The sequence below is a fragment of the Falco rusticolus genome, chromosome 8 (assembly GCF_015220075.1).
Source record: "Falco rusticolus isolate bFalRus1 chromosome 8, bFalRus1.pri, whole genome shotgun sequence".
Taxonomy (NCBI): Eukaryota; Metazoa; Chordata; class Aves; order Falconiformes; family Falconidae; genus Falco; species Falco rusticolus.
Window position 1 is genome coordinate 16,944,007 of NC_051194.1, and position 21,594 is coordinate 16,965,600.

The 21,594-nt window shown below is 39.5% G+C and overlaps 1 protein-coding gene across 1 annotated transcript in view; it reads right to left on the reverse strand.

The window, feature by feature from the left end:
• SLIT3 (slit guidance ligand 3) overlaps positions 1-21,594 on the reverse strand; it is a 531,438-nt gene that overhangs the window by 70,504 nt on the left and 439,340 nt on the right. Inside the window, exons 25-27 of the mRNA XM_037398361.1 lie at positions 17,373-17,444; positions 12,621-12,784; positions 8,321-8,445 (exon numbers count right to left, since the gene is read on the reverse strand). Of these exons, the coding sequence (XP_037254258.1) occupies positions 8,321-8,445; positions 12,621-12,784; positions 17,373-17,444 (361 nt within the window). The remainder of the gene's footprint in view (positions 1-8,320; positions 8,446-12,620; positions 12,785-17,372; positions 17,445-21,594) is intronic.

The window sequence follows — 21,594 nt, forward strand, 5'->3', positions numbered from 1 at the left end:
TCTATGCCAGTCTAGCTTCATCTGGCACCTGATTAAACAATAATTGGGTATGGCAGCAGCACTTCTTAGTGACTTCCTTGTCCTTGTTAATAAATCACAATTGTCAATTTATACCAAATTAGGCAAACTCTGCTCTCTTAAGCCTCATTTTATTTAAATCAGAAAGATTTATGATCCTCCAGGGTATAATACACCTTCCATTACCTCTGTAGCTAGTAATCAAGAATATGCCTGTCAAAGTCATAGTGCAAGGATTCATCATATTATTTTTTAAAAACTAGTTCTCCTATGAGTATGAAAATTTAATTCTCAGTGGACATCTGAGGTTTATTTTGTAATTATATTAATTACCATGTAAATCCTGATTGTCCTTCTAAACCTCTCCTTACATATGCACTTCGGGTTTCAATGGTATTTTGGGCTTTTAATCAATGGCAGAAGATATGTCATTAATCTATCACAGAGTCAATTCACACAGCACATATCTGAACTGAGCCAAGAGTGCCAAGCTTGATGGGGCAGGTGCTCTAGAGCTTCCAAGGTTACTCGATGAACTGGCTGATGCAGACCATGGTGTGAGTGTTTTGGGAGATGTAGAAGAAAATTAGTGACACTGAAAATAGTTGATTTTGCCCAATCTTGCCTCTGTACATTAAATCCAACCCAAAACATTTGATGTAAAAAGGACATTGAATAGTTTGTATGTAGTTGCTAATTCAACCAATATTCATGAATGAGTAAAACGTTTACAGTAACTTCAAAACACTTAATGGGCCTATTTATTTCAGAAAACATGTTGCCCTGACAACGAAACTTTCCCTCTTAAGCTATCAAAAGCCGGTGCCTCTTTATTTTTAACATGAACACTGTAGAGAAAGCTATGAAGACTGGACATTTGTATAGAGAACACAACTCTTATTAATAAGAAATAAAGAAAATATAATTGTTGTATTTTAAACTTATTGCTCAAGACAATTAACCTATGCCTATTACTTAAGCTATTGAATGCAGCCTACACGAGAGAGGAGGGACACATTACATGCAGGAACCCAACGAACCCTAACATGAGACAGGACTTACGTGATTATCTCTCCAAAGAACTCACTAGATTTCTGAAATAGAGCTAAAGATTCTGGAAGAGTCACAGTCCATTTGAATAAACTTTTGCTGGTGCATTCCTGTCTGTTAAGGATGCAGGCTTTTTGTTTGGAAGAGTTCTGTACTGGTAACAGGTCTCACACCGAAGTACGTGTTGTATCAACAACAGTGCCTGGATCATCTGTTTTGCTTGTGGAAGCTCTGTAAAGCTTCCCTACAAGGCTGGCCAGCTCAGAGATACCAGCAATCCTTTCCAGCATATACCAAAACCATAATTTGACAGTGGGTTGAACCGTGTGTGACAGGTAATCCAGACAGGGAGCAACGTTTTCAGAATCAAGCATGCAAATGAATTGTTCAGACTAGTGAAGAAATCAAACATGCACACATGCCCGCTACGATAATGAGCAAGAGCACAACACATACTCCAGAGATGTTCAGTACAACGAGGGGACCCCCAGGGGGCTGTGGAGGCAGGTGCCTGCCCTGCACCAGCTCAGTGCTGGAGCCCGACACCGTCAGCAAGGGAGTGCCAAAAGCTTTGCTACAACTTTACCTACAGTGTACATGCACTTACCCCTACACAGTAACCTACTAATTCTCAAGCTGGTCTGGTATTATATCATTTCTATTAACAGGCAAGGGTTTAATCTCACATGATAAGGTTTTCTTTTCAGCTCAGCCTGCTTAGAGAAACTTCACCAGCTCCATCACCCCCCAAAGGAAAGGGGAAAATAAGGCAATTAACCTCCTAGGACAACCACTGTTCATGTTCCTGAGCAACAAAAGAAACTCCAAAGCTGTATCATCAAGTATAGTCAATGCCAAGAAAGCCTCAAGGATAATAGATGACAGACAATCACAAGAAAATTTAACAATGACTTTCAGCTGTAACCAACTACTTCAACTGATTCAATTATGTGGAAATGGTGGGATGCAGAAAATTAAGAGCTGGTTAAACAGAACTTGATTAAGCAGAGTTATAGCAACCAGCAATCACCTGAAAGACAGACAAACCACAGAGGAAGAAAAATTCCTATTTAGCGTAACAGGACCAGGCAAATATAAGAACAAGAGCCTGAAATTCAGACTAAACACTAATAAAAAGTTCTCCTTTAGCCTGGGAAAAGAAAGATTGGGAGTCTTGTCTCTTAAGGCATTTAGAACTAAACCAAAAACCCAGTAGTAAAGACAAAAGGGGAATAATCTACACTGACAAAAGAATGAGTATGACAGTGCCCACCTGTGGGTATGGCTTACTGTTCACCTTAACTGCTCATCTACTTCTTCTGACGCAGCACTGAACAAACACAGCACATGCCTGAAGCTGCTCAACATCTGCTTTCTTGTTGGCCTAACAAAGATGGAAAAACTCCTTCAGAGTTCTTTATTGTTAAGAGTCCTCATTAGGGCATGCCACAATACATTACTATGTTTTTTATAGGACTTGTGGTGGGTGCACGCATGCCTCACCACCTTCAGCCAGCAACTGTGGCAGTAATCCCTCCTTAAGCCTTTCATTTTTATGCTCTTCTAGATGTAAATCTCCATTTTCTTTAGACCTACTATAACAGAAAAAGCAAAAAGAAAGAAATGCAAGTCTGACTGATGCATGGCAAGTTTTGTAGAATAAGCATATGCAGGAAAATATTGTGATTTCTGCAGTTTTTTTCTGCCCTAGGAGCATTATATGAAATTACAACCACCTACTGCTGACACTGGTGTTTGTCCTAAAAATCCATACATAAATATAGGTCTACTCATTTTACATGGCCACCCATTTACCTCTCATCCCTAAAGGCTTTCTGCTTTATTTTACTAGGAGTGGAAAATGCTTCTTCAACATTCATTAATAAGTATTTTAAGATGGTTAGAACAAACAAAAACCAAAACACCCCAGTATGCATAAACACATGCTCCAGCAGAATTTATTAGAATGAAAGCACAAGGCAGAATCACCTCACACAAACTATTTTTTTTCTGCGCTGATTTCTTCATAGGAAAACTTGGCATTGAGCTTACATTCCACTGCCTGTCCCCCCAACCCTGACACTGGGGGAGGAAAGAGGCCAAGACAAAGTAACACATGAAGGCAGAGATGTTTGCTTTCCTTTCTCACGTGGATGAGGGCAGGCTGGTTCGAGGGCTCCTTCCAGTTTCTCCTCCTTTTGCACTTCCAGCTCAGGGATTTATTTTGTGCACTGAATGGTGTATATGGGGACTTACATGCGTATGTTAATAGATCCAAAGAAACAAAAGCATGGAGTCACATTTCCAAACACTATTAGCCTAACGGTCTAGGCATGGACTCTCACACAGCTTGCATGCAGCGGCAGCCAAACTCTACACTCGGTTGCATTCATACAACCCCACCCAAAGCAGCATAACTGAGAAACTGGCCCATTGGAGTAAACTTGACGTTCTTGGCCTTGAGCTGTAAGAGCTGCCCAGAATATTTGTACATGAGGAAACACTACCCTATCTATGTTTTAAGACCAGTTCTGTGCTGAATATTCATCACACAACCATCGTTCTAGGACTCTGACAGATTATTCATGTGACGCTACAGAGGTATAGCTACATGGCAAAGCGCAAATCCAGCAACTTTCATTTCCCTGTGCTCCAAGCAAATGCAAGCCCCTGTGCACCCTCACGAACAAATGACCCAGTCAGCAGAGCCCCGAGTCATGCTAATGGTATAGGGCCCATACCGATATAACCTGCTTATGAGCCCTTATGAGCAGTCACAACTTCTGCTTAGCTGCATCCATCCACTCAAGTGCTGGCACATCGGTTTTATCTGTGTACAAGATGAGACAGACACAAAACCCATGTGTCCCAGAGACACTCTGCTCTGAGATTCTCAAATTCTAACACTGTTTCCTGTTCCCAGGGCTCAGAACCTGGCATGGGGGGCAAGGAGGAGGAAGAGCCAAACTCGTAGCAGAACTTTGGAGCCAGCTTCCTCACTAAATATCATTCTGGCTTCATGATAATGCCTCCCACCACAAGAGTCTGGCTGCAAAGAATACCGTCTCTCCAAAGCCCAAGAGCTTTACCCAGGATTTTTGCGATTCTATCTGTCATTCTGGGTGACTGGTGAAACTGCTTGAACCCTCAAGATACTGCAGTGCTGCTAGAAAAGTCAGGACACTGGCTGAACTCAACAGGGAGGTGAATAGAGATGGATAAAATTTACAGAGTAACTCTACCACAGACATGCACCGGTACCTGTTGCTGAAGTGTGGGATATGTGCTACACTAATTATACCTCTCTTCACTTGCCACTTCAGACAGCTTTCGGTAGCAGCAGAATGCAGAGCTGACAAACACCCTGCAGCCCAACAGCTCAGGCTCCCATTTATCTGAGCAAGCAAAGAGGCTGCGGCGCTGCCTAGGCAGGTACCACATTTCATATTCCAGGTTGGCAATGGTCTTTCATTTCAGATAAAACACAGATGTATTTGAAATTCTCTTTCCCCAGTTCTACAACTATTTGGAAGAAAGAAAATTATTCTCCTTCATTTGTTGTTACCTTGGTTTTAAGGAAAAAAAATGTATGAAAGACAAAAATCAGCCAAAAAATCCCAAAGGGCATTTTCAGAATACAGCAATGGCAAAATACACGAAGTGTTGGTTTCCCTCACTTTAGTTTTTACTTCAGCTATTTCAGTAAATTCTTTCTCAATGGCTTATTGATTGCAAGTTTGATTATTCTCTTGAATTCTAACAGCCATAGACTCGATTTTACAATATCAATGGGAATGCATAAAAGCCACACACTCTGCAGGATAAATGAATTAGTACGGTACCGTTATCTATTTACCAGCCAACAGCTGCACTCTCACACACTTGCACTGCAGGTGGCCAGCAGCATTTAAAGCAGAAGAAAGCTTCATTTCTCTGCCTGTAATCATACTTCACAATCTAAACCACACATATTATTTAAATAATCTTTCAAAGAATGCTATGGAGAAGAGAGGAAAAAAGCCGCTGGATAATTACACCTATGTCTGTGTTTAATATGAAAACACAAGTTTCATAGCATTAAGAGACGTTTCCTGCCAGCACTGGTGACACCCTGGAGCTCAAGCTAGTGCAGCCTGCAGCCGCCGTAGGTGGCACTCTCACACCGCCTCCTGCCGTCTCTGGGGCTTTGTCCCCAAAGAACATCTGCAAAAGCACTGTTTCAACCATGGCTTATCTATAGCAAACACATTCATCACCCATTTTAAGGAAAGAGCAGCAGCAAAGATAGCTATCAGCACACAGCCTTCCCTGTTCCTAAGTGAGTAATCTGTATCTCTGTCCTCATCAAACACAACTGCTCGGCCCACTGGCCTCTCAGCTCAGGTGGTCCATGAGTTATCTCACTTTTAAGTTTACTCAGAGCCATCACGGGCAACATTACAAATTGCTAAAAGCCTCATAAGGTGTAAGTTCAGCAGGAAAAACATTTTTGTGATCATGAAAAATAAGAGACTGAGTCATCATCAATGTGATAGTGAAAAATAAGACTACAGGCTTTTGTGACTACAGTTAACTGGTAGAAGTTCCTGATTCCATCAGGTACCAGTATGGCAACTGGTAACTTAGGTGGCTTTCTGCTACTTGGCCTACTTTTTTTTTTTTTTCCTGGAAGACTAGCGTGAGCATAGGAAACCAAGAAAGCAGTGTGTAACTGTCTGTCCCTTTCCAGGGAACATGATAAAGCCGTCAGCTCATTTGAATGAACTTCCATTTGAAAAAAGGGTGGGTTTTTCACTTTATTGATGCACTCTTCCACACAGGATTTTTTTCAAAATCTACATCAAACAAGGAAAAACAAATGCTGAGAGGGCAGATTTAGGGCAATTTATCAAGGTCTAGGAAATAGCTTCCAGATGGATAGAGCTGTTTGGTGCTGGCTGGTGAGAAGGAAGCAAGGTATTGTTATTGAATTAGCATGAATCTCTGGTGGAGAACTGCATGGTAGATAGAGTGCTCCTTTCATATGGTTTGCATTTGGACCTGTCATATTTCATTTTTACTCAAAAACCTGTGGTAAAGACACACAGTTCTTTTTTGCTTATTAAATTTCCACCAATTCTCCCTGTGCTGTTATCCAGTCAGTATTTCTAAACTCTGCTCTAAGTGGCATGCTTGGGTCTGTTTGCTCTTTGCCATGCTTGGATGACAGCTTGGTGCTTACAAACTCACAAGTGGTTTTAGGTTTTACATTGACACAGTGAAATTAACTGAGAAAATGCGTGAGGGAGGAGAAAAGCTGGATGCTCTATGAGATGCATAAACTGAGTCACTTGAAGAGTTTATCACACCTTTCTAAGTAAAACCATGCATAGAGGTGTAATGCACACTAGAAAGTGATTGCTAGTATAACTAAAGGATTATTCTTGATTATTCTTGTTAATAAATCCCCCCTTTGTAAACATGTCTTCCAGCAGTATAAATGCATCTATACTAGTGCATTTGCTAATACAGAAATACTGTAAAACCCAAACAAATTAACAAAACCCAAAGAACCTAAAGGCAGAAAAAAAGATATGCTCATAACCAACAAATTTCTACTTTGAATAACCTGGATAGCTATTCCATGATACCTGCCTTATAGAGTAAGACATACACACGGAGTTGTGTATTTTTCTGCTAGTTTTGAAAGCATTTACTTTTCAAGTTATCTTAACAGCCCCTAGTACCATCTGAAGAATTTAATCTAGTCTGTTAAACATCAAATTAAAATGACTGTTCTTCTATTAACCTCAGAAGATAAACAGCCACAGTTTCCCTCTTTGCAAAGACAAATCAATTGTTACCAAGTACTCAGTTTCAGTTAAATGAATTTTTGACAATGTGTTCTTTTAAGATCCTAGAAAAGTTGCTGGTTGATATGCCAATGGTAGAAGGATTTTTAATGAGAGGAAATTTCCAATAGCTTATTTGATTACTTAGGAGAGTTTTGTTATTCTTGAGTACTAGGTGTGTGGGCACTGAGGTGAAATAGAAGAAATAAGCTCTACATCTTCCCTTTTCCAGTGTTTCAGGGATCTACAATTACTCTGTTACCATCTGGGATGTATCCTAGGCAAACAGAGAGGGGAAATGGTGATATTATCAGAACCAACATAATTCCTAAATCCTACCTGAAATGTAAGACATGGATAATTGTACTGACTTCCCACATGTATGTCTGGTTTTGCCCTTTTTTTTTTTTTTTTCCCCCAGTAGCTCTTATTACTCTGTCTTTTATAAGCATCTGCTTCAACTGACCAAGACTCTGTAACAAATATCCAATGAGGCAAATAAAATCACAGTCTACAGGATGCAACCTACTTCTTTGGCTGTAACATCCGATCCCCCCCAGGCTATGAACAGATCATATGCCTCATTTATTACTTATACTTAATCCTTCAGCTACTGAGTATTGAGCTAGGTTTCCAGTTATATCAACTCTGAAAAAAAGCCTTGGTAGCCTTAAGCTCTCATGAGGCAGTGTTAACAATAGGAGTTATACATCATAACCGAAGAAACTGCATTACTCAATGACATGAGTTTCCAATTTTCAAATGTGTTATCAAGAAACTGACACTGCATGCTCACAATGCTTGGCATCTACAGGATTTCACATTTGCAGATCACTCCATGGACATGAGTGCTCAGAAGTTGGAGACAGCTGAGCTAGTGGTTGTGTTTGATCAGTGATCACCTTTCTGCTGATCAGTCTGTAAGATGTATGTAAACCAGCAGGTATCAACATTCTGGCACTAAATCGGCCCTTAACTCATCGAAACCGCCTCCTCTTTGGCTTGGCAGCCTATGAAACAGTTATCTTGTTGCTGGCAAAAGAAAATAAATTAAAAGGAAGATAAAATCAACTTGCCATTTTGTATGGATCTCTACATCACAGAATCAGAGAATGCCAAGGTTGGAAGTGACCTCTGGAGATCACCTAGTCCAACCACCCTGCTCAAAGCAAGGTCAACTAGAGCAAGTTGCTCAAAAAATCTGTATAGTCACAGCACAGAGAGAGAAAGAAATGCCTTTCCAACTGCACAGGATAAAATCTGTAGCAGGGCACAGCTGAAAGGTCACATACAACGTGCTTGAGTAAGGGATCTTTTGAGCTCCATTCCCTGTAAAATCGACTTCTCATGGTACAACAATTAAGAAAACAGAAGGGATGGGGAACGCTATTGCTTTTCATGTAGTTAATCTGTAGTCATACCTTGAAGCCAAAAGGGCAAGTACATTGATAAAACTCCACTGGATCATTGTTGCATGTCCCATTGTTCTTACACGGGTTGGAGAGGCAGGGGTTACACTTGGACATGACACTGATATCTACCAGCTCTGGAAAGGCAAAACACAGTTTATTAATAGAGACCTGGATTACAAAATTAATACTTCCCACACTCACACGTACATTTTTTCCTAATGCAGCATTCGTCCTGTATTGGCACAAACGCACATGCTGTGGGTGCGACTTTACACAACAGCATGGGATTCCCAGGGATCAGAGAAGTTTTAAGTACTTAAATCAAGTGCTAGGCAAGTCTGATGATGCTTATATTCTCCTGGACATGCAAACATCAGCTCTGAACAAACATGTTGGGAATCTCCAGAGAGTGGGCTTTCTGGATATATATATATGGCTTTCTGCAATTTTTCCTTCTCTCAGTGCTGGAAATTCTGCAATAGCAACCCCCAGGGAACTATAAAATGACATTTCTATGTTTCTATGGCTGGTAACAAGAATGAAAGTGCAGATGCAACAGGAGAAATAAAAAACATGCCTAAGAAAGATTTAGTCAGAGGCTTATGGGAATATTTAGGTGCAAAGTGTTCTACCATCCTTTATTTTAACAGAGTTCAAAACTTATTTTCTTCCTGTTCTGCCCAGAAAAATGACTATCAACATTCACCTATCTCAGGAAAATGCAACAAAGATAAATATGCAAAGATTTAAAGTAAATACGTGTTACCGTATTTAAACTATTGAATAATCCATGTTTTTTAACAGAACTCTTCCAGAGAAATAGTGATATTTGTGGGCGAGCAGGAAAAAGAACACAGACCAAAGAATATTAAGTACATTTGGAGTACCAAGTCAATCAGTATTATATTGTTGAGATTTTACAGAAAGCTAACTTAGACAGTTATATTTACAGTTAGAGAAATGGGGATTTTGAAATGGCTACATTTTGCATATTAATGAGTCAACAGCTCTTACACGTAAAAAAATAAACCCTAACATTTTCAAAGGGCTTAAATTATATCAGGCAGTAAAGATCCTAATACAATTTTATTTCATTTTTAAGGAAATACATTTTAAAATAACTTAAAACAGGTCCTGTGCTAATCAGAAGTGGGCACACAGCTTCCATTATTGCATGATAAATTATGAGATGGAGTAAATTGTGAAACATCCTGAAAGTGAAGAAAAGAAACTTATACTTGATGTTAGAGAGAAGGTGGAGCTCTAGAAGGTTACCAAAACTAGGGATTAAAAAAATCCCTTTCAGTCAAGGATTTGCTTTGGATCATCCTGTACGAGATATAAACCTTCATTATTAACTCTGAATGTCTGAACAGCACCAACAGGGGGTAAGAATATGACAGAAATGGTTACCAAGGAGTCTTAGCTGTAAAGCACCTGTAATGTGAATGTTATACCCTTACCCTTTACTGATGGTGGTGTTATCAGGGCCACTGATTGCAGTGTGACATGCAATAAAGAGTGAAAAACACACAAGAAATACCAAATCCAAGAAATGAAATGAAAGACTGTTGTGGTTCTCTTCTATCTTTGCATTTATGTCTGTCTAAATGCCATGCATGTTTTTAACTTGGAGTTAGGACAGCAAGACAAAATAACATCTGAATTTCTGGCACTGACTGGGTGGAATGTGACATCTCTGGGCTACTTTTGTCTTGAAGGTAGAATACATGAAGAATATATGAAGGTAGCTCCTCAGAGAGCTCATGAGACAGGCAGCAGTGCTGCTTTTCTAGATTTAGAGGTCACTACGCCAGATTTTGTTCTATTATTTATTTATTCCATAGTACTCACGTACATTTTCCATTTATTCTTATGGCGTAGATCAAAGCTAATCAATGTAGGAGCTAATAAGAACGGTGTTAGTTCCTAGCAGTTAAGTAGTTCATTAGTTTGCCCTTGTGGATTTGATTTATAAATCCATATAGCAAAATGCCCTCAGCCCAGCACATTCCTTTCCTCTACTGCATAACTAGGAGGACAATTTAATAAAAAGCAGAGCTGAGTGTGCATGACTTGCACATTACATACTTTTATTTTCTTGGCTCTGCTGAGACACAACTTTCTGCTCAGTCACAGGCTAAGAACATAATTTTAACAAAAATAAGTGAAACTCGACTCTGGTTTTTTATGTAAAAGTTACTGGAGGTCACAGAGGACATCTATGGACTACACTTATAGAAGGATGTCAAGGTACCAAGCCCAGCATGGGCTCACTTCTGCAGCAATGTCTCAGGCTTTCAGGGAGATGGGGGGTTCAGCCCACCCTGAGCTCCACACTAGCAGTACTTGAGCTAGGACTGAATCTACACAGGCAGAGTACAGACATACCCTTGGACACTCCGTGTCACCCCACAGACAGTCTCATTCTGCTGACAGGCACATGTCACAGCTACAGCTCAGCGGTGAGAGGGCAAACAGGTGCAGGACAAACCCAGGCTGCACCGTGCCCTGTCACAGCCATGCACATAGCTCCAGCCCAGGGGAAACCCGCACTTGAAATCATCATAAATCCTTTTGCTTTACCATAAAAAAGCATCACTGATACACAGACGTAACAGTACAAGGCACTGGATCTTAAAGATGCACATGGGAAAAGGATTCAGTTACACTACCAAATCATGCACTGTTTTTTCAAAATGTGGGTGTTCTGATGAGAAAAGGTGAATTTTTCTAGGGCCTGGAGCTTTTCGCAGTATACTGCCACTCATCCAGACCGTTAAAAGCTTCTGCTTGTCCAAAGGCCACCTCCAAATCAACACTTTTTTCTCCTTTCCTATTCAGATAAGGCAAGCCATGGAGACAGCTGGGATAGTAGAAAACCCACCACCAGCTTTCTAGTGGACCAAACTAATATTTACATAACAAACAATACAGCTGGTTTTAATAGTCTGGATCATAGGTTTACTTATCTCAAGCCTAAGAGTTGCTTGCTTAGTTTTGAGAAAAAGAATCACAGTTTCAGAATGAAGAAGTCATCTAGCTTCCCTTTTTGGATTAATTTTCCGACCCTGTTTAATATGTAAATGTGATTATTTTCTTTGTTTCACTTTGTGTGAACAAGTACATTATTCTGTATTTTTAGTATTTAGGGTATATTTGTACTTCACATTTGAGAGACTATTAGGAAGTCTGTAGTTTTGATAATTATAGAGTTCTGTTAGTTTTGAGACTGACATTTCAAAGTAATTAAATTATAAGGTTACAGTTATTAAAGATGTATTTGAAAAGACATAAAATTCAGCTCAGGCTTGGGAACCTCTGTTCTAAACACACCTCAACACCATCATTTGTTTGTTCAGCAGTTTAATCCCAGCCTCTATAAAATCATGCTGCCAAGCAGTACTGTAAATGTGCACGGCACTCTGAGACACATCAAAACAGGCTTTATGCCCTCATTTCCATTTCTAAGAGAGGCTACTGACCCACCTTTTCCACCTTAAATATAGCTCCATCATCACATATTTGCTGGTAACCTCAGTGAACCTCCAAAACTTTTTTTACAATGAGAACATACAGGTATATCCTAACCTACATTCAGTAATAAGCAACTTTATCCACAAAAAAGTGTGCTCCTTATCACTTGTCTAACTGCTCTCTAATGCAGCATACTTCTGTCATTGACTATGCTTCATCGTTAACAGCTGCACCTCAACCCCTTCCTGAAGGAATGTACACTGTATTCAGACATTAAACATTTTCCATAATGTACAGTTTCTGATACAGAGCTGATGAGGAGAGTTTGGAGATATTCAAATAAAACTGTACTTTTGGTAAATACTTGCTTTCCAGAAGAATTCTCAGTTTCTCAGTTTTCAAGTAAATGTACATAATAACTAGGGTGCTCTATATTTTCAAAATAACTCTTATTTTACCAGAGTTTTCTTGGGTAGGTAGACGGCCAAGACCAATTTATTTGCTCAAATAAGTTCTAAAAACATCCTATATGCTAACTTGCCATTACATAATCTGGTGCGAGCTACAGGAATACTAATGCTTTTGAGGTTTGCTGGTTTTCCTTCCAGTGGTGCAGTTAACTGCACTTTGTGGAAGAACACTTGAAAATGCAACTTGAATTGTCATCATCACATTGTAATGTGATGGTTCGGAGAATGAAATCCAAAGCCAAACCCAACTCCCTCCGCATACTCACTTTAAAACAAAACAGCTTTCAAGAATATGAGAATGAAGCACTGTATATGTGGCAAAGCAAGAGGACAGACCCAAGAGCCTCCCAGCTCGCTCCTACCTTTGCACTGGAAGTGGTGAGTTGGTGTTGTAAGCAGCAGCCTGTCCACCATGGTGTCCGGCCCGCTGCAGCGGGCTATCCCTGGCTCTTTGTACCCTGCCTTCACCCACTCGGAAAGCCAGCGGAGGTTGCAGTCACAGTGCAAAGGGTTGGTACCTAGAGCCCTAGTAGTGTAAAACAATTAACAGCAGTTATTTTGACTTGCAAGCAAGACAATATCCCTGATGTCATTCAGGCACATATTATTCTACGTTTTTACAAGAATGCTTTACTTGAAAATGTTGGAAAGATCTTCTGAGTATTTAGGAAGTTTTTTAGATTTATCTCCTCCACTTTTCCCACTCTTCTCCTTTCTTCCCATCATTAGTTAGGGAGGTTGTATAAATACCGAACAACCAATCACTTTTTCAAACAATAAATCACTTTTCCAAACAATTGTGCTTGAGCAATGTCACCGGACATATTGCTTTCTAAAAATTTATCACGCTGGTTTCTTTTATTTAAGTCTTTGGCCTTCAGGAGCATAATCTAACAGTGAATTGTGTAATTTAGTTTGGATCTGATGATCATGTTAATGCCTCCTCACCATGAAACATACACAGAGGATACCCCTAATTTTGAAACTGCAACCTGGTGTCTGAGCAGCTTGTTTATGGCTTTGAAAACACATTTGCTGGTTAACCCATCACTTGAGTTAGGTCATATGGTAGAATTAGATGCATTCACATAGTGTAATTATAATTCACAGAAATTTTCATTATTCAAGGAGATCTATCCAAAAGAAAACAAAACTTATTACCTTAAATTTAGGTGCTACCTTGGCTCATTTATACTATTTTTTCTGTTAAAGAAAGTGTCTTTACAGGCAATCAGCCAATTACAAAGTCCAGACTTCAGAAAACTCTGTTTTAAAATGATTTTTGAAGGTGTGAAGAAATGCAGGTTGGAAGTCTAAATTTATTTTGCTGAAAGTAAATGTAAAGCTTTAGCTGTAAACCACCTGAATTGCCATGGGAAGAAAATTAACTAAATAAATATTAGCATACGGAAGAGATACTAAAGAAACCAGTAATTCAAATTTGGTTTTAGACTTTACTATTTCTGCATATGTTATAAACTATTTTAAGATGGCATTTTAAACTCAAGCTTCTTTCAAATAAAAACATATTAGACAGGATATTAAGATAGAAACCCCAGTAAATTTGTTGATAGATTTCTATTGGAGTGACTAATGAACCCACTGTGCCCTAGACAGATTCATAATGAGAGTTCATAGGTTCAAACCCTGTCTAGGGCTCATTCATCAAAATTAAATGTGTGGTACAGCACAGTATTAAAAAAAAGCCATCCATTCCTTCTGTAAATCCATTGCTTACAATGGAAAAAAACTACTGGGTTGACTTTTTGACCCTGTAACTGTGATCAACTGGCTCACTTGTCCAAGGTCAAACATAATCCAGCAGTGAAAGTTGGACCGAGAAATTAACTTTAGCGTTGAGTAACTACCATATATACAAAGGGAGTGGGAGGACAATGGAAAGCTAGTAACCATGTTAATGAATTTTTGTAAACTACATTAGCTGCTGTATAGGCACTAGAAATGATTACCAATACCATTATTGTACAACTGCAGAAATTATCACATGTATCTTTCCGTTCTTTTGTTTGTGGTTTTGTTTTCGTTTTTTTCTTCATTTCTAGGAACTACAGTGAATTCTTGTGTTTTCATTCATGAGTTCTAACATACTGTCTCTACTTTTTTGCCCATTATAGCAAAGTATTTCCAGAAGGTAAAAATATCTTGTGCTGTAATAAAATACCACCACAAGCATTTTCAAAATGTTGTGCAGATATTTCAGTTCAGACCATTTTTTTTTTTTGAGGCAACTTAGAATAAAGTGAATTAAAATAACGCTAGCCATGATAATGTGGATAAACAGAGGAGGGGACAGCTTATTTTTATAGGTAACTAACATAAATCTGAGTAAAGATGAGATGATTTAACAGGATTAGGAATCTGAGCTGTTGATCGAAAATATATTTGACAGAAATACCTGTTGTGCCCAGCAATACTCTAGGGAGTCCCTGGAGGGCTGAGGAGTCAGTTTATGTGTGGGCAGTGTCTGGGAAACTGAGTCAGTTACAGAGTTGTGTGTAGCAGTGAACGGAGAGGGCAGCAAATTCAGGAACTGACTTGAGCAGTCTCGGTTCTACTCCAATGGATTTGGGGTTCTTTTGAAGTATTGATATATGTGATCCTTCAGTAGTGCTGTAACATTTTTATCATTGCCCTGGACTAAACGAGTTAGTAGAGTCATGGCTTAAATAGATGACTGTATGACGGAAGTAAATAAAGCAATACATAGTAAGCAAAACTAGTGTGTGTATACCACATACAAACCTTCCGCTGTCTTTAGTGAGGTATACGAGCTACACAGTTTGTCATCATAGTTACATTACAACAATCTGATGTTTACAATGCGAAGGAAATTTGGTGAACATTTTCTTGTAGGCTTTAAACAGTTATGGAAAAAGTGATTGAAGTAGCTAGATCTCAGTTTTGTTCTTCTTATTACAGACCAATTTAAAGCTATTGCAAAAGACTCAACTAAAATCAATAGTTTTGTCAATGCTACACAAATATTTCTTTGCCATTCTAGAGGTTAATTTGATACGCTCCCTCTTCCTCTCCCCCCCACCCCCTGCCAAACTCTACTGCTGCAGAAGGCTCAGGCTGATCATCCTGCTCAACACCTTGGTAGTATCGGCTTTCTCCAGACCTAATACCTATCCTACCCTTAGCCACACAGCTTGTAAATTTATCATAAAAGTTTGTTCTCCCATACATTAGAAGTTTGATAAGTAGCAAGCCTTGTATCATTTTCAAAATTATTCCAAGAGCATGCTTTCTCCTTGAAGATCTATATATCAGGAAGAGCTCAAAATGAATTTTTCATTATGTATGACTTTGTTTGAATAAGCATAGCTTTTTCTGGAATGTGAAGAGCAAAATCACTGTTGTTGCTAAAAGTTCCAGAATCCTCTCTAAGAAACTGGAAAGCACAATTGTACTGTAAAATTCAATTGTTCAACTGTGCAAATTACACCCCAGACAGGTCTTATTTATTTTATGGATCCTATTTATTACTGTTCATTTGAGCTTTGTGTATTTTACATTTCTGGCAGCACATATATCTAAACAGATAGACTGCAGTGATTGTATTGGGCCAAAGGGGTTTTTATCACTCCCTAAGGTGAACAGTTTACCCAGGAAAATTGTATCTGCACTTCATTTAAAGTAAACCCCGAGGAAAATCCAAACAAATGGGGCATGATATGTTTATCTCTTGAGTTCTAAAAATACCCTCAGAAGCCAGATTGCCAGTATGGAAGGTGCCACAGCACTTCCAAAAGGAGGTATGGGACTTCAGCTCAGTTAGACTTTTATTCCAAAACAACACACAAAATGACTATACTGGGAAAATGAAGAAGAAATAAATTTTGTGCAAAACGAATATTTTCTCTGACTTAGATACCAAGATGTAAGCTTGAAAGAGAGAAGGTTATTCCTCAGCTGAAGTTGAAATTGCCTAAGTCGCTCACATATGATTTCTGTCCCTACCCATCTGAGATATCTTTCTTTTTTATCGCCCAGACAGAAACGGGGACAGAAAGCTGTTACACAGAAATAAGCAGTCCAAGGACATATTTGCTGTCCAGAAAATATGTAAAATATGAACTGAACCTTGTGTTCAGGTAAGTATTCTGGAGGGCATGTGTAAGGTTGTAAAGAGAGAAAGTTAGGTATAAACCTTAGGTTAAATGCACACACATCTGTCTGTATGTCTCAATGTGTGTATACATCAACTCACATGCACAAGGGCAGCATCAGAGCAGAAAATATCCGTATCAGCTTGTGAAACTAGTCACTTCACAAAATGACCAAGACGCACAATCTTCTTATTACTTGAGGACAATAATCAAGAAACATGCTACACAAAATCACTTTTTCTTTACATTCATTGTCTAATAATGTGAAGTATCACACATTATCTCAGTGAAAAAACATTTTCTGTTCACTCTTTTGGCATCAAGTGTTTCACTTCAGGTTTATATTGTAACAACTGCAGTTATTTGTCTTCACAGTTCTTTCATCAACTTAATTGCATTTAAAAATATCCTGGATCTACACCAATACAACAATAATTTCCTGAAATGTCTGAAATGTGTAATAATTTTTGCAAATTATGGAATGAAGTATTAATGCTGTGAAATGACCAATTTCCATATGATTAAATATATATGTCTGAAGTAGTGATTCATCAACAAGTTCATATACTGACAACATTTCAGTATGCAAAACATATGACACTTATTAGGCAAAGAATTCACATTTGCTTAATATTTGCTTTTTGTGGGAGGTTTCCTGTCTCACTCTCAGACCATAACACACTCTGCATTTCACACAGACAATGCTGAAAAAAAGCCTCAAGCACAAAGTCCACAGAAGAGGAAACTGTCACAGTTGCTCATTTGGTTTTCCTTAAGAAAATATTTTGGTAACTAGTAACAACAGGTTCTAGTATTTTTTTATTTCCTTTGAAGAGATGCACTATGAATATCCAGAGCATAATATGGAAAGTGAGCAGGAAAACCAGAAAAGCCATACAAACTTAAATTTGTGATAATATTTACTGTCTTATAAATCTGAAGCCATCAATCAAACAGATGAGCTCAGACAGAAGTACTTACAGGTGGGACAGGGACACCAGGTCACTGAAAGAACCTTCAGGAACACTGGAAATATCATTTCCATGGAGTGTCCTAGAAGAAGAGAGAAGCACAGTATCATCAAACATCAAACCACAGCAGTTTATCTTCTTTCCACAAGTGAAAGAATTGGTGCTTAAGACAGACATTTAATTTTGCTTCTTTGGGAGTTTCTGCATGCTTCACAACTCATGAGCTTCCATGCTTTATTACTTCTACTTCTAGATGTTGGCATTTAAAATAATGATACAATCAGAATTGTTGGTGACTAATGTTTTAAATTAAAAAGGTGACATACTATTTATGCTGTTAAAAGTGTATTGATGACAAGCAGACTCGCACATATAGATGTATATTCCTTTATAGAATTCCATTAGCTGGAAACACAGAAAAAACAGAACAGGGAAAATAGGAACCGTGAAAGTTAAATTAAATATTGACTTTACAGAGATCCTAGGAGAGAACAAAGGTCCATGAGGGCATATATAGCTGCACTTTCACATTCTAGCTTCCCATTCAGTAGGAAATTCCCTTTACAGTAGGAAACACCTATTCGTGTGGTATTTTTAAAATCTGTTTCAGAAATACATTTATGCTACCAGGGAAAATGCTTGAAAATAGCTGGTATAGGGCATTATTCACCTGGCACAAAGAAACTAATGTTCTTCTAGCAGGGTTTTCAGGATCCTTGTGAAAGGGTTCTTCACTGTTTCCAGGACAATTTAAGCAGCCACTTTCTCTCTTCTCTAAGAAATACATTTATCTATTGTGTATTAGGTATGTGTTACATAGGCAAGCATAAATGGAAAGATTTTTCTTGCACCTTGTAGAGCACAATACTTGTATTCAAAGTGGCAGGCAGAAGAGTAAAAGATCATTATTTCTGATTACCTGTGGTTTTCATTGCAATTGCAACTGAAGGCCCTGCTACAAAGCAAGGCACCAGCACTAGAGGTTGTGACAGACAAATAGAGAGGAAGATCACTTCTTGCAGCACCAAGGCTATGATCAGACAGGAGAATATGCAGCAGCAAATGAGTGTGCGGGAGGGCACAGGATGCTACAGGTGACAACTGTATAAAAACTATCCAGAAAATGTACCAGAGAAGACACACCACTGTGTAAAGTTTTATTTCATAAATAAAATCAGCTATTCAGCTTCTGCATCCTCTGCCTCACTAGAAAATCATGTGGCAAAAAAAAGCACAGATAAAAATATTTATAGTTTATTCTAACTTTTCTTGTTTGCGTGTCACTGAATACTAGTTTGCTACTTCACATAGTAACAGACAGAAAGAATTTGTAAGAGCCAACAGGAGTTGATTCCACTGCATCTTACTAGCCGTTTCTTCAACAAAAGTTGGTAGAAAATGTGCAAAGGAAAAAGACATCAATATTTTAAAATTACATTTTCTTTTGCACTTCTCCCATGAGCTGGTTAAGTTATAGAAAACTGCTGTATTCTTTATATCCTCTTTCCCAGGTCCAGGAATTATTGTCAGTGCTCCAGATGTGGCAGAGGAGGGTGGAAAACAGAAACCTGCTGTGTGTCAGTTTTGTAGCAGCTCCTTCCCTCGAGTCATTTATTTTCCAATTTACCTGGTGATTTGCAGAACACAGCAATCACATCTTATTTTTCATTTCTGTGACTGTACAGATTCTCAAAATGGTGCACACTGAGTTTATTTAAAACAAACCAAACGTCTGGGGCCACAGAAATACACAACAGCTCCAGAGGAAAATGAAAGCATCTCTTTTTGCACCCTTTCTTCCCTAACACCACTATAAGCTTCACCAGGATCTACATGACGCCTTATAATTCCTAACAATTCTACCTTTACACACCCTTACACCAGCATACACACAGCAAGGAAAGCCTAACTTGCCAGGGGAAGATACACCTTTGTGCTGCCTCCTATGAGGCTGGCCCTACCGTGGGCTGTGAACTATCTGAGCATAAGCAATGTTACTACGATCACATTTCACAGCTGCTCACTGCAGCTGCAATTTCTATCTTATTGTACTGCAAAGTTTTTCTGCAGAGCATGAAATCACAAAAGCTACAGCAGAGTTATCCTGCTGGCATCTGTCTCCAGTTCCTGATGCCAGTATATTAAAAACTTCCTCTTCCAACATCCTGATTCTGAAATTTTCTTTTAATCATACCTAGATTTTGGCTATTAGTAATAATACTTGGCATATGTAAGGATGGATCTCCAAGCAATTAATCCAAACAGGAACAGGAAGGATATGAGCTCCCACACAGTAACTCCAGATAAAGCACTCACTAATTCTATACAGAATGACCAAATGACTGAGACATACCCCACAGCTATTAAATAAGTATTTTTGTTGGTATGAGGATGCAAGATCAGACCTGGTCAATAACTTGCCATCAAACGTTCCCTCCTTCAATGCAATGAGCATATTTAAATTAGCAGCCACTCATAATGACCTTAGATTCTGATCTTTTAAATTAATTAAAGACATGCAAGACTATTCTCTCTGAACTGACAGCAGAACTTGTATTTATCTTTATGTCATATCAGTTGTGTTTACACTTTGAAGAGATGCATTTCCTTTCTAGAAGTCTTGGAAACTTCTAAGAGAAGCTGGAGAATGAAAATGTCATTTGTTTGTAAGAAGGTAAAACCATCAAAAATAAAAAAGCATTTGGAATTAATGGCTTGACTACATATCTCAAACACTGAGGTATGTTTCCTGGACACAAATGCCTGCACCTTAATAAAAAAATCATGTCAGCAACATCATCACCCATGCAGCTAAAATGAAATGATGAATGCTAAAAAACTCAAAATCCATGACAATAAATAGTGGCAAGAGAATTCAACAGTGCAATAAAAATGTTTCTCCTCTTGGATCAACAACAGGAACACATTTTTATACCAACAATCCTTACAGGCAAATGGTCAAATAAAATCCTAAACATTTGGGCAGTTAAAGTACACACATTGATCATAGAATCATTTAGGTTGGAAAAGACCTTTGAGATCATCAAGTCCAGCCGTCAACCCAGGACTGCCAAGCCCATCACTAAACCATGTCCCTAAGTGCCACATACATGTCTTTTATAAACACTTCCAGAGATGGCTGTTCCACGACCTCTCTGAGCAGCCTGGTCCAGTGCCTGACCACCCTTTCCATGAAAAATTTGTTCCTAATATCCCATCTAAACCTCCCCTGGTGCAACTTGAGGCCGTTTCCTCTTGTCCTGTCACTTGTTACCTGGGCGCAGAGACCGACCCCCCTGCCTACAGCCCCTGTCAGGCAGCTGTGGGGAGCGATAAGGCCCCCCCGGAGCCTTCTCCAGACTAAACCCCCCCAGTTCCCCCCGCCGCCCCTCCCAGCACTTGTACCCCAGCCCCTTCCCCAGCCCCGTGCCCGGCTCTGGACATGCTCCAGCCCCTCCATGTCCCTCTGGCCGTGAGGGGCCCAAACCCGAACCCAGGGTTCGAGGGGCCAGCGGGATGTGACTCCATTCCCCACCGCTCTCCGGCCCGGCCGCCCAGCCAGCTTTGACCCCAGCGCAGAGCCCCCCGGGCAGCCATGAGCAGCCGGTGGCTGCAGGAGAGGCTGTGGGAGAGGGTGTCAGAGGCTTCACTAAGGCCCAGGACACACCAGCCACAGCCTCTCCCTCGCCCACCAGGCCGGGCAGCTGCTCGTAGCAGGAGATTGGGTTTGTGTGTGATCTCCCTCGAAAGCGCAACTTCTAGGTATCTTCTTGTCTAAATGCTGTTAAACAGCAGAGATATGAATTTAACGTGACATGGGTCTCCTCTCAGAGCACAGAGTAACAAAACACTTGAATTCTTGGAACAAAAAAAAATTCTTCTACGTGTAATGTCACTAACTTTTTACTTCGTTTTCAGGTAAGGAAATGAATAAAACATACCCTTTTGGGCTGGGCTTTTTGGGTTGGTTTTTCTTTTACTAGCTGTTCCCAAGTCCAGCCTCCTAGCCTACTGTTTTATAACATTATGTTACTACAGATACAAAGGGGATGCTTTTTCAGTCAACAATGATCTACTCTGTAAAGGCAGAAATGTGGCTAAGAGCTTGGCTGAGCTTAGAGCCACCTCCCATCAAGCAAAAACACCTACAATGAACCCCCCAAAGGATGCCAAACCCTGCAGGAACCAATACAACCCAGGTGTCACAGGAAGACACCGTGTCACTGCTCAGT